This window comes from Candoia aspera, chromosome 9, assembly GCF_035149785.1.
Source record: "Candoia aspera isolate rCanAsp1 chromosome 9, rCanAsp1.hap2, whole genome shotgun sequence".
NCBI classification, from domain to species: domain Eukaryota; kingdom Metazoa; phylum Chordata; class Lepidosauria; order Squamata; family Boidae; genus Candoia; species Candoia aspera.
In genome coordinates, this window is record NC_086161.1 from 19,279,303 (window position 1) to 19,292,675 (window position 13,373).

Below are 13,373 nucleotides of genomic sequence, written 5' to 3' on the forward strand. Positions count from 1 at the left end.
AGTACGTTCGGAGTACAAGTTATAAATAAATATTTCTAGGGTACTTTTGAAATCAGAGATATATAAATTCTATCCAGCAATTCTTGCCATTGTTCTCCAACTTCAGTTGTCTGATATTTGGAATAACTATATTATTTAAAGGAATGGCTATGTATGCGTTTGAGTTCGTTTCCATAAAATCACAACCTTGGTTTATAAGTCAATATGGGCATACTTTAATTAATGAACAAAATTCAGTGGTGAGATGGTATCCAAATGAGACTTTGCCTGATTCAGAGAAGCATGTGAAGCAATTTCTTGTTTTATATTACTGCTTAAAGAATTTTAAATCAAATTAAAAAGGAGCCAGCATTTATCTCATGAGATGAGAGAATTAGAGCTAGTAGGGCAGTGCAGTATTTTGGATTTGATTCCAGAAAGGTGTGTTGAAATGTTCTGAGTCTCGGCACAGCCTTGGTGAATCTCGGATAGGTGCTGCATTTGTGTCTCGGCACACAACAAATTGCCTTTCTGGAATCAAATCCAAAACGTTGCACAGCACTTAAATCAAGTTCAAAGGCCAGATTCAGAATTCCCCAGACAGTGAGCTGAATATCATCATGCAGTAGGGCTGTGGGGAGGATGTCATGATTCCTGGTGTGTCATTTTTCTCTGTTTAGGTGGGGGTAGGGAGAAGTGCTTCAAATGTGTTGATCCTTTTTCTTAGTGCGCCTACCAGTAAACATTCCCTAGAGATTGGGCCTATTTACCAAGTCAAATCTGAGGTCAGATACATGAATACCATAAACAGCTTAATCAGCCTGTAAAGGTTGTGGGTTTTTAGTATATTATAGGGCAAAAGAAAGGTCTATGATGCTTTCTCATATCTAGAATCTCGGTTTTCTTTTGTATATAGAAGGATGAGTCTGTTGAAATACTTGCCAAAAGGCTTGCTAAAGTTCAGCAACTGAAGACCTTCCGTTCTGTAATTTTCTCTTTGCTGTCCTTTACTGCCACAAATCTTCAAATCTGATTTCCAGCACTCCTGATACTCTCTGGGTTGTGAGCATGGAGCTTCTCAAGAGCAGTGGGACGTGGTTTGTCCTCAGTCCAAAAGCTCTTTCCTTCTTGTGCTTTAGCATAGCTTGTTGACAAGACACTTAGTAACTTTTTAGTAACTTCCCAAAGGCAGAAAATACAAACTGCCTCCAGGCAAAATGGGTACCGTTCTAATAAAAGTTGCAAGGTAGATGGATTCGGTTTCAGTGGCAATGACTGTAATATTGGAAGGCTTAAAAAGGTTAGAGACAGATCGTCATGGAGAGTATCTACTCTATGTGGCTGCTAAGAGTTGAAAATGACTTGATGGCACATCATCAAGTTCTATGAAACAATATGCTTGTTTTGTTTCTTTTGTTTTACTCCAAATCGTTTTTTTGGCACAAATCTTGAGCTTTCGTGCTAGCCTAATTGCTCTGGCCTGTGCTGCGTATCATAGTTGATACATTCTTACACAGTTAATCCCAAAAAGTTACAGTTGGAGTATACTGTGTGAGTTTAGTGATGGCAAGTCCGTCGCAACAAAAAGCGGCATCTTTAAAGACCAGCAGACCTATCCTTGATGTGTACGTGTGCATACTAACACAGGAGAGAGAAGCATAACCGGGGGGGTTACGGAAATGCTCCATGATACTCTTGGAAGTGTATTCTTGTACTCCAGGTTTGCATTCTCTGTGTATGCCACTGACTCAATCAACGAAGGAGAGTCCTTTGTGTATCATTTAAGAAGTGGTTGCTCTTACATTAGAGTTTATGCTGTAGTAAACTTGTCAGTCTTTGAAGATGCTCTTTGTTAGTGGAGAGGGAAAATTCCTGTTAAATCTAATTCAAAGCAGTTGCCTTGATTTTCTAAACTTTGCTGGAGAAGCCATAGAAACGTTTTCTTCTTCTTCTTCTTCTTCTTCTCATTTTAGGCCCTATGAGAAAAAGGGAAAGCTAAGGATGCTGGAGCAGAACAATGGATTTCTCCTTCTCTTTCATGCAAGGGATCATGGGAAACACAATTCAGCAACCACCTCAACTCATTGATTCGGCGAATAACCGCCAAGAGGATGCTTTTGATGCTAGCAGTGACATCACTGAAGATGGTAGACAGACGCCATATGAAGCTGCTCTTGCCTTGCAGCAAGGTTTTCAGTATCCCACGCCAACAGCAGAGGACCTTCCACCCCTCATTAATGGATTTCCCCAAATTGGCATGTATGAGCCCCAAACCAAATACCAGTCATACGGTCAGTATCCAAATGGCTCTGCCAATGGCTTTGGCACCGTTAGAAACTTTAGTCCACCAGAGTATTATCAAATGGAGAACTCTAACATAAGGCCGCATGAAATTCTGGAAAAACCATCTCCTCCTCAGCCTCCACCTCCCTCAGTATCCCAAACGGTGATTCCAAAGAAGACAGGTTCACCAGAAATTAAATTAAAAATAACCAAAACTATCCAGAACGGCAGGGAATTATTTGAGTCCTCGCTGTGTGGGGATCTTTTAAATGAAGTACAAGCAAGTGAGTATGCAAAGTCAAAACATGAAGGGAGGAAAGAGAAACGGAAAAAAAGTGGCAAGCATGATTCTTCCCACTCAGAAGAGCGCAAATCACGTAAGATTCCAAAACTAGAGCCAGAGGAGCAAAATGTAAGTGGAGTAAAAAATTCAGCTTTTTCTGTTACCTTCTGCTACCAGGCTATGTTCTTCTGACTCTATTTTTCTTAATATTTTCTTTAGTTGCTTGTCTGCTTGGCTTTTTTGGACTGTAACCAGTCAGTGCCCAAAGATTGCTTAGTAGCATTACTATGCTAGACTGTCTGTTTTTACAAATCCATTTTTTTAAAATAAAAATTTATCTTGGTAGATTGTTCTCTACCACACTAAAGAAATCCAAATCATCTTTTACAACAAACTATGCAAATTATTGCAGTAGAAGAATCTGAGAAACTTCAGATTCTTCCAGAGTCAATTGCACTATTGATGGGTGAATATATCTCAGCAATTTTATTACAGCTGAGTGACATGACAGCTATTAAAGTTGTATCGTACTTCATTTTTAGTATAATTAGAGAGAGAGAGTGAAAATCATATACATTTTCTGCCTATTAACAACCATTCCTGGTCTTTTTTGCATTTTTGCATTTTCTATCTTTTTTCTTTTTCCTTCTGCATTAATTTTTTAGCCTCCTTCTGTGAACAGGCTAATTATATGCATGGCAGAAGCCTCTTCTAACACCGAGAAGAATTCACAAAACATGCTGCAGTTTGTTTAGCTAGCTTCCCCTGATAATTTCTGATTTTCATGCAATAATTTGCTAATGGAATCATCTGCCCGAAGGGTTTTAAAATAATATTTTAGATGAAAGAGTAATTTTGGAGAGTTTCGAAATTTTTCTTTGGCGTAGATATGTACTCAAAACGTTCACTGAGTTCAGTGGGGCTTATTCTCAGATTGAAGCCTTACCCGCCAAATGCATGGGCATCTGCCGAAGGGTAATGGGGGAAGCATGCATGATGACTTCACCCAAATACAATGACTTGGTACTTGTATATGATGTTTGATGCAAGTTGCAACATTTGCCTGATTATGTCATCACACGTACATACCCATACTATTTTGGCATCATTCCATTTGTCATGATGCCACTGACTAAACTACTTGCTTTATGGAATTGGTCTCATAGTTCTGTCTTTAGACCAGCCTTTCTCAACCTTTTGACCCTGGAGGAACCCTTGAAATATTTATCAGGCCTTGGGGAACGCCTGCACAGTCAGGCTCAGATATAGGCCAGAAGTCACAACATTATTGTATTCGTTAGGGCTGTCTATATGCATGAACAGTGTTCTTCAACTAAACATAAAGAACGAAGCTTACCTCTTTAATATGAAGTTGCCCAAATTTGAAATAAAATTTTAAATAAACCGTGATCTCCCAGGGAATCCCTAGTGACCTCTCACAGAACCCTAGGGTGCCACGGAACCCTGGTTGAGAAACCCTGCTTTTGTAATGAACGCCTATTCTAAAACACTCTCAGACTCATGAGCAGGAATGCAAAGATATCTGATTTATTAAAGAACAGTATGCAGGATCACAGAGAAAGCTGAGAACGATGAAAGCGCACCAAATGCAAACTAAAAACCCTCAGTGCAAGTGAAATCCCTCCCCCCGTAGAATCTTCTCAAGTTCACAATTCCAGGTGCTCCTAACAGCTTCTGATGGTCTGCGGGAAAAGACCTTGAACAGAGCACATAACCCAAACACATTCCATTGAAATGAACTAAAGCCCGGACCTCTGTAGTCTTTGTGCAGGAGCCCAATTTCACTTTTACTGCTAAAGTGGGACAGTCAGCATTCACCATAGCATCCTCGCGCCCATCCTCCTCCACCTGCCCGCAGGCGCTCTTCATGGCAGGTGGCTGGCGTTTCCCACCGGCTCCTTAGAGTCATCTTCAGCCTCTCCCGAGAAGTAGAATACTTCCTCAGCATCGGCTGCCCCCTTGGCTGCTGTCATCCGCCACGAGGTGGGGGGGTGATTTGGCTGGCAGCTTGCCTGCTCGATCTCCAGCCTTGGCTTTTGGACAATCAGCTGCTCGATGCCCTTCCTTTCCGCATCGGAGACACTGACCCCTTGCATAGCACCGATCTGTCTCCTCTTCCCAGGCTCTATAGCCTGGCCAGGCAGCAGTTGCGGCACTTTGGGGTCCCCTCATGGTGGCTGGTGGTTTTTCAGGTCGTCTGGTTTGCATGAAGGTATGCTGGGCATGCTCAGCCTTGCCAGCCAGCCAGATCCATTCGTACAATGACTCTGGGTCGTCTCTACACAACACCCATCGTAGGACGTCCCGGTTGAGTCCCTCTTTAAACCGTTCTATTAAGGTTGACTGATGTCATGAGTACCGATGGCAAGCAGGAGGGGGCCCCCTCAGGGTGGAAAACGCATGCGTAGTACTGAGGAATTAAGCAGCCATTCATTGAGACACAGATCAGGCCCGCCTTAGCTTTTGGGGTTTATATGTCTGGGTTTTTCCCACGCTGCTTCAGTTTGTTAGGATTCTGTTTTATGTAGCAGTAATAAACACTAGAGACCTACTCCTCGTCTCAGCGTGATTTCTGACTGTTAGGACAACTGAGACCAGTCGGGGATTTTCCCAGCTAAAGCCTTAAACTCCAGGGCATAATCAGCTACAGACAGCTGGCCCTGGGTAAGATCCTTCAGCGCCTTCTTAGCTCTTGCCTTGGCCAGAGGATCCTCAAAATGCAGCTTTAATGCCCCCATAAAGTCCTCGAAATACTCAAGTTCAGGGAAGTCAGCCTCACTTAATTGAACATACCAGTCAGCCGCTCGACCCTTCAACTTGGTGGCAATGGCAGTTATCTTAGCCTCTTCGGAAGGGAAGTATGCTCCAAACTGCCTCATGTAACTTTTAGCATTGGTTAGAAAGAAAGATAACTTGGTTGGATCCCCATCAAACTTGACAGAAAAGTCTTTCACCCCCACTTCTGTTGGAGCAGAACCGGCAGCTTCTTGAGTGTTTGGGCCCCAGGTTACGGTAGTTGTCGCTTTGCAGGGTGGAGATTCATCCCGGAGCCGTCTCCAGCCCCGCTCCGCTGGCGGTCCGGGTGGGAGGATGGGGGATGGTTGCGTGAAGCTGGGATCTCTGTCGTGCCTCCCCTGCCCCCCCAATGATAGAGACAGGTTTCTTAACATGTACTCCATCGATTCTATTTTGGTCTCCACCACTCTTAGCCTTTCAGGGGTTTGAGATTCCTCCCTCCCTCGCGTGTTAGGCTGTCTCTCCATTGATACCGTGGTAGATTCTACGTCTGGGGTCAGCGGGAACCAATGCTTCCAGGACGCCTGGGATGTCCCTCCCTGGGGTTCTCCCATTGCATCCCAGGTGATCAACTCTGCGGGCGATTCGCTGGGTGCCGGTTGCTCTGGTTCTCCCCCATCGTTAGATTCTTCCACCTCAGGGCTGGAACTCGAATCCTGCCGGAAATCTGAAGGTTCTGGGGTGAGGCTCAGTTCTCCGCTCTTGACTGTCGACTCGGGCATCAAGCTAGCTGGCTCCTCGAGTCCCCCGGTCGTGAGCTTGGACTCGGCCATCGTTAACTATTTTCCCTCACAAGAAACTGATCTTGGTAGGAGCTAATGGTACAACTTTGGTGATTCTCAGCTTTATGTAATGAATGCCTATTCTAAAACACTCTCAGACTCATGAGCAGGAATGCAAAGATATCTGATTTATTAAAGAATAGTATGCAGGATCACAAAGAAAGCTGAGAATGATAAAAGCGCGTCAAATGCAAACTAAAAACCCTCTGTACAAACGAGATCCCTCCCCCCGTAGAATCTTCCCAAGCTCACAATCCCAGGTGCTCCTAACGGCTTCTGATGGTCTGCGGGAAAAGTCCTTGAACAGAGAACATAACCCAAACACATTCCACTGTAATGAACACAGATACAGAGCTTGGTACAAGGTTTCACAGCAGCTCCCTCCCAACAGAAACGCGCGTCAGCGCCATGGCATGTGAAACGATGTACAGTGCACATTGAAACAGTGAACATGACAGCTTTAGAGTTTAAATCATATATCAAATGAATATGTGTGCACCTTTAAGACTTAAACATTTAGACCTTTACTTTTGGAACACAAAGCTGTGATATGTCCTATTCAATCTATAGGTCATGGTATTCTATGAACATTAAAAAGCATACTCATGAAACAGTCATGTGCAAACGTTTGCCCTGTTTCTGCAAAAAATACTCTTCATTGGTCCAGGGTTCAGTAGATTAGCTGAAACATTGCCTCATGCCACAATAGAATACATGGATGCTAGGCTGAATATGAACGGTAAAAGGCCATAGAATGGTGCTGTTAAACTGTGAGCCAATCTTGTGGCACGGTGCTGGTGGCCACCCAAGATTTTCTAATGTAGAAAAGTTATTTAAAAATATCCTGTACAAGTAATGCTGTATGATTGAACAGCCAAGCTCCCTCTGCCTCATGCCATCTCACAGATTAAATTTTAAATTTTCACGCCGTTTTAAAAGTAATTTCATTTGAACATTAGTGTTGAAAGAAGACATCTAAGACTGGTAGATGTAATATATCTAAATAGATATATTAAAAGAGAGATTTGCCCATAATAATCACTCTCAGAACAAAATGGCAAGGGCAAGTTAGAAGTGTCATATGTCAATATTTTCTACTGCCCCACTATACTATTTCAACTAAGCCTGTTACAAACCAGTGTGGCGATTGGCTTATAAGGCAATCTTTTAATAAACCCACATAATTTATTAGCATGAAAGAAGAAATCCTAGGCTTGGTCCTGTTACTTCACAAACAAAATGGAGATGTAACCTACTAACTGTTTAGCAGGGTTTCATTTCTAGCGAGGAACTGGAGTCATGAAATTTCTTCCCTTCATATATGCTCGCTTCTAAAGGTTCTGTGCAAACCAGGTAGTTATATGAACAAAATTCACTTCTGAAAAGCAAAGCTGAGGCAACTTATGAGGAAGATATCTCTTCATACATGATTACAACTAAAACAAAAACAGATCAGCAAAATGCCTCTTTATAAGTTCCTTACTTGCTTTGCAAATCATAATCTGAAATTTTAAAAAAAATTAAAAAGGAATTATTGGCATGAAGTACCTGGCTCATCTCTCAGCTCAAGAGACAGTACTTTCAAAGGATAGCCTTACCAAGCTGCTTCTGTCTCAGCAGTAGCTCCATGAAGATCATAATGGTCACCTATTTTATAGGGCTAATGAAGACGACACTGAGAATGCACATTTGGAACAATTAATCCTTTGATGGTGATAATCTGCTTGCACATTTTTTTCCCTCTCCAAATGAGTTTATGATACTGGTGACTCAACTTTACCAGTAAATGGAAGAAAGTAAACTGTTCCGTGAACAAAACTGACCTATCTGTGGAACAGCCCTTCAGAAAGAAGGTGACAGTACATTTCAACAAAATATCTATCCAAAAATTAAATAAATTTAAAATCTGGGAAAGTACCTTTCAGTTCCCAGAATTATTTGTAAGTTTAAATTGCCTTTTTACTTATTCATAGATTCTAAATTTATATCCTCCTTTGTTGTTACAGTTAAACAATCTTATCTACTTCTGCCTTCATTCTACACTACAAATGCAACAAACATCTTAAAATGGTCCTGTTCTAATTCAATCACAGTTGGCTCTCTGCCTGGATTCTGGTCATATGTTTAGAATCTGGGATGAAGGTTGTAATTCACTGGGTTATGTATTCTGTTTTTTATTGGGAAGTAAAGGTTGAAGACATGAATCAACTTGCCTATAATACTAGGAAGAGGAGCTATTGTAAGAGGACTCCTACATTAATCACAACAGTTCTCAGAACATTTCAAAGTATACTTGAGATGAATTCTGGAAACCAGCAGTGGCCAACATGCACAGCAGTGTTAAATGCTGCTGAAATTGAAAAGTTGTATCAGAAACTTGATGAGTCCCTCATGACATCATTTTCCTTAAAGAGCAGAGCTGTCCATTTATTTATTTTATTTTATTTATTACTCAAATTTAGCCACCGCCCATCTCCCCCAAAAGAGAGGATGAATGAATGAGTCCATTGCAATGGGATGTTTTAGTGATAGTGAAATTGTTGGTATACTTTCAAATCTCCTAAAACTTAAGTGATTTAGGTTGATCCAAACTTACTCTAGAGCACAGTCATAGCTAGAGACTGCTATTTTGAATGAAAGGTAAAAAAATTCTCAAGTTGAGCTTGACTTTAGACAATTCCATGGTCATGTCTACCTAGCTTTTTGGCAGCTAGATAGAAGTATTGCCTTCTCTCATAATGTTTTTTGACATCCCAGTCTAGTCCACAGCTTTGGAGGTCTTCCAACTAAGTAATCAGGCCTAAACATTTAGTATGATGCTTAACAAAGTTAGTTGCCTTGTTGAGAAAGCTGTGTAGGGAAACAATAGCCTTTAAATCTTTTCTTTTCCTACAAATAGCTTCTGTGCATATCGGACTTAGCAACTAGAGAAATAATCCATTATCTGCATGTATATAATGCAGATATTTAAAATAAGGGTCTTGTTAGACTTTAAATATGAAGTGTTTATCACCAGAAAAATAAAAATAAGATCTGCGTATTGATGCTCTAGCCTTCTTTTCTCTACTACTTTGATCTCTGCCTTGTTGTAAACCTCCAGAACAGTAGCAGAAACAGAATATTAATGGAGCTTCAAAATAGATTGGGAGATTTACTACTGAGCCTGTGAATTACCGTATGCTGATTGGTTTCTTTGGTAATCACTCATTTTGTTTGTTCTATTTTTTACTTTTCACTTCTTTGTTTTAACTTACAGAGACCAAATGAGAGGCTTAGCACGCAGTCTGAAAAACCAAGGGAAGAAATGGTAGCATTGGATGAAAGCCCGGTTAGTACTCTGTATTTTTAATTGTGGAAATTTAATGGTATTAAAACAGGTAGGCCTCAAGTGAAAGGACTTTATTGGCAGAATTATTGAGAGTCTGTTGGACCAAAATATTGAGGAAGAGACTCTTGGGTAGAATAGCATCTTGGCTGTCTTAGCAGGCGGAGGGCAAGCAAAATTTTACCAGAGGCAAAGACATCTATTTTTATATAATATGCAGAGTGCAGAATGTGGAATAATTGATCTCTGTGTTCATCCCTGTGTTCAATAATCTATAATATATAATGCTCTGCATTAGAATGTCTGATCTGTAACAACACCTTTTCACTTTCATGTGATGTAATTTTTAAAATAATTTTCATATAGGCACAGCAGGTTGCTTCTTCTCTTTCCACGCAAGAGGCAAGTGATAGCAAGTTTGAAGTGGGAGATCTTGTCTGGTCCAAAGTGGGGACGTATCCTTGGTGGCCCTGCATGGTTTCAAGAGATCCTCAACTCGAAGTTCATACTAAAATTAACACAAGAGGTCAGTAAATAGAAACCTCTGAGCTGTTCGTTCAAAAACTTTCTGAATAGCTCACTTGCTTAACTATTCTGTTATGCCTTTGTTAGAGTTCAAAAAATAAGTCTGAATTAATTTCTCAGGTGACATGTACAATCAATAAGAACACAAATAATGTAATGCCTATGCTTATAGTTAAGTAGAGGAATGTATGAAACAGAAAAATGTTTTGTTCTATACGTGTAACAAGCAAGTGGTGGCTTGGTGGTTTGGCTGAAGCAGTTCTAAGTGGAATTTGGTCTGGCTGAACCAAAATCTGAAACCTCTTGTTCTAGGTTTCAGCTTAGACAAATCCCAGATGGTCTTGCAGGATGAATAGGGCAAAAACGGGTGGCTAGCCACTCTCTTACTGCCTCATCCATATGGCCTATATGACAGCCTGCTCACTCCTATCATCTTAGTGCAGCCTTTCTCAACCTTCTGACCCTGGAGGAACCCTTGAAATATATTTCAGGCCTCGGGGAACCCCTGCACATTCAGGCTCAGATATAGGCCAGAAGTTACAAAATTATTATCTTCATGTCAAGGGGAGGCCTGTATGTATTCACAATGTTCTTAAACTAAAAATAAAGGCCACCAAAATCTGGTTCCTTGCTCAGGACAGTCCATGCATGCAACATTTTGCACATCCCTAGGGCTAAGTGTACTTAACAAGCCTCTGTATTGGATTTCGAAGCAAAGGACTCCTGGTAGGTCCTAACTCTTGAGCAGAGTACATCTGAGGCAGCTGCCTGAAGTGGAGATAGCTAATTGACAGCTGATTGGCTACACAGTCAGTTGACAACAGAAATATTGTCCACAGGATCATTTATAGAGGAAAATAAAGAGAAATAGCCCATGTTGTACTGCAGCTACCTTAGATTTGGCATGCTGTATAGAAAAGTCTAGAGGTAGTCTTCAACTTACAACCATTCATTCAGGGACCGTTCAGAGTTACGGCAGCACTGAACGAAGGGACTTACGACCAGTCCCTGAAGTTACGGCTGTTGCAGCGCCCCTGCGGTCACGTGATCAAAATTTGGGTGCTTGACAGCCCACCTGCACTTACAACCTCAGGGGCACTTCAACTTCCCCCTCCCATCTATCTGCCTGGCCTGGCCCTTCACACCAAGAAGCCCCTTTGCTCCACACTGCTGGGGCAGGTTGGGGCTGAGCTTCACGCAGCACTGCAGCTCTGGGGCTGCAAGGATTTTCTCCTTGTCTGTACTCCTTTGCATGGTTAACCTTGGGTCTGGTTTGGTCCTGAACTACATAATTCAAAATGAGCAGATCAAAACAAGAATCTGATTAAATTAAACCAAGAGAAGATATAGAGACAGCCCAGAACAATTGCATTCTTGGTTCCTTATATTCTTTCTGCACATGCATACACCAGCATATATATGCATACTTACACACATACATAATGAAGTTGTAAAGGTTGCTGTTGCAGAGATGGTTAACTTTTTTGAGTTTTAGTTAAAAAGGGATGTTCTGAGTTTGCCTGTGCGGCTCAGAAAGGTGTGAGAGTATATTTATTCCCCAGAATGAAGATTTGGGTGGTGGAATTTCTTAGAAAATGTCTTCTTTCCATTTTCCTTTCTTTCCAGGTGCACGAGAATATCATGTTCAGTTCTTTAGCAACCAGCCTGAAAGGGCTTGGGTACATGAAAAGCGGGTACGAGAATATAAAGGGCGTAAACAGTATGATCAGCTGGTGGCAGAGGCTGCTAAGCAAGCCAATCACTCTGAAAAACAGAAGGTGGGTACAGTCTGAAATGATAGTTTATTTTAGCAGCAAGTGAGAGAATCACTGTTCATACAAACCCAGGTATGGGTGGGTTTCTTTGTTTATATAGGAACTTGCCAGTCAAGGTAGCAATTTACTGTTTGCACTGTCGGGGAAGCCGGATAATGCCATCAGCCCTTAAGGCAAAAGAAACAAAGGGAACTTGGTGTGTTAATGGTCCACTCTGCCTCTAGCCATGAAAAAATTGTGCAATGACTCGTATCATTTTCTGTATCAACTTTTTGGACAAAATACAAGAGCCTCACAAAATTACCTATATGATTATTTTGAGAGTTTTAGCTGAAAACAGCAATTTGGCATTTTAAAATGTTGGAAACCTTAAAAAATACGAAGAAAGCTAAGCTATTTTCAGCCTGTTTAGCATGGCACCCCATATGGGCTAAAGCATCCTTCTAGATAAATTGGGATCTAATCAATTAGAAAAGTTGCAGATAAGCAGTAATTATTGATTCTGCATTTGTGACCTCTGTTTTACTTTCTTGCTATTCTGGAAGGTACAGATAATCTACGATGTTTGCTGTTTTGTTTAATATTAATTTTTCAGGAGCATGTTCTGCATATAGTCATTTAAAAGTTTGCATAAGTATGTGAGAGCCTTAATTAAGGTTAAGGTTCTAGACTAGGAGTGGGGAAACCCAGCTTCTAGTCCTCCAGTAGGCACAGAAACGAGCTGGGTTACCTTGGGACACTCATTCCCTCTCAGCCCCAATCATATCAGGCTCTGTGATGAGCCACATGAAAAATAAAACTCCTTGTTGCATCATGCCTTGATAGCATTTGTTCGTTTGTTTGTTTTATTATTTCAATTTATATAGCCACTTACATATGCCTCTGAGTAGAGTCGTATTGTTGCTATGTGAATTGAAGGAAGCACAGTGCAGACCAGGTAGATCCTGCAACCAAGCTAGGAATAAGAACAATAACATATATGTATGTACTATTAATATGTTTTTTGAACTACCGGTATAGTAACACCTCTACATAAATCCATAGTGATACTGTCATGAGTACTGATGGCGAGCAGGAGGGGGCCTCTATCCAGGGGGCAAAATGCATGCGTAGTACTGAGGAATTAAAAGAGACACAGATCAGACCCGCCTTAACTTCTGGGGTTTATCTGTCTGGGTTTTCCCACACTTCTTCAGTTTGTTAGGATTTTCTGTCTAATGTAGCAGTAATAAACACTAGAGACCTACTCCTCGTCTCAGCGTGATTCCTGGCTGTTAGGACAGATACCATGGATGGAATACTTTGTAAAGTTCTGGTTGCCACATGTTAAATAGCAGTATTGTAGAAATAGAAATATGAGGAATGATTACAGCAATTTGGCTTCTTACACCAGAGACAGGTAAGGGGTGATATGATATAGATGTATAAAATCATGAGTGGTGTGGAAAAATGTGTCATCCGTTGGCTGTAAACACAGGGAAATTCAGGACTGAGAAAAGCCTTTACCCAACGCATAGTTAAAATGTGAAATTTGTGGCCATCAGAGGTGGTAAAGGCCACCAATTTAGATAGTTTTAAGTGAGGATTAGGCAGATCTATGAATG

General features: G+C 41.2%; 1 protein-coding gene across 1 annotated transcript in view; it reads left to right on the forward strand.

The window, feature by feature from the left end:
- NSD3 (nuclear receptor binding SET domain protein 3) overlaps positions 1–13,373 on the forward strand; it is a 78,588-nt gene that overhangs the window by 13,470 nt on the left and 51,745 nt on the right. The window contains exons 2-5 of the mRNA XM_063311282.1: positions 1,953–2,674; positions 9,401–9,472; positions 9,836–9,995; positions 11,621–11,772. Of these exons, the coding sequence (XP_063167352.1) occupies positions 1,997–2,674; positions 9,401–9,472; positions 9,836–9,995; positions 11,621–11,772 (1,062 nt within the window). The 5' untranslated portion in view covers positions 1,953–1,996. The remainder of the gene's footprint in view (positions 1–1,952; positions 2,675–9,400; positions 9,473–9,835; positions 9,996–11,620; positions 11,773–13,373) is intronic.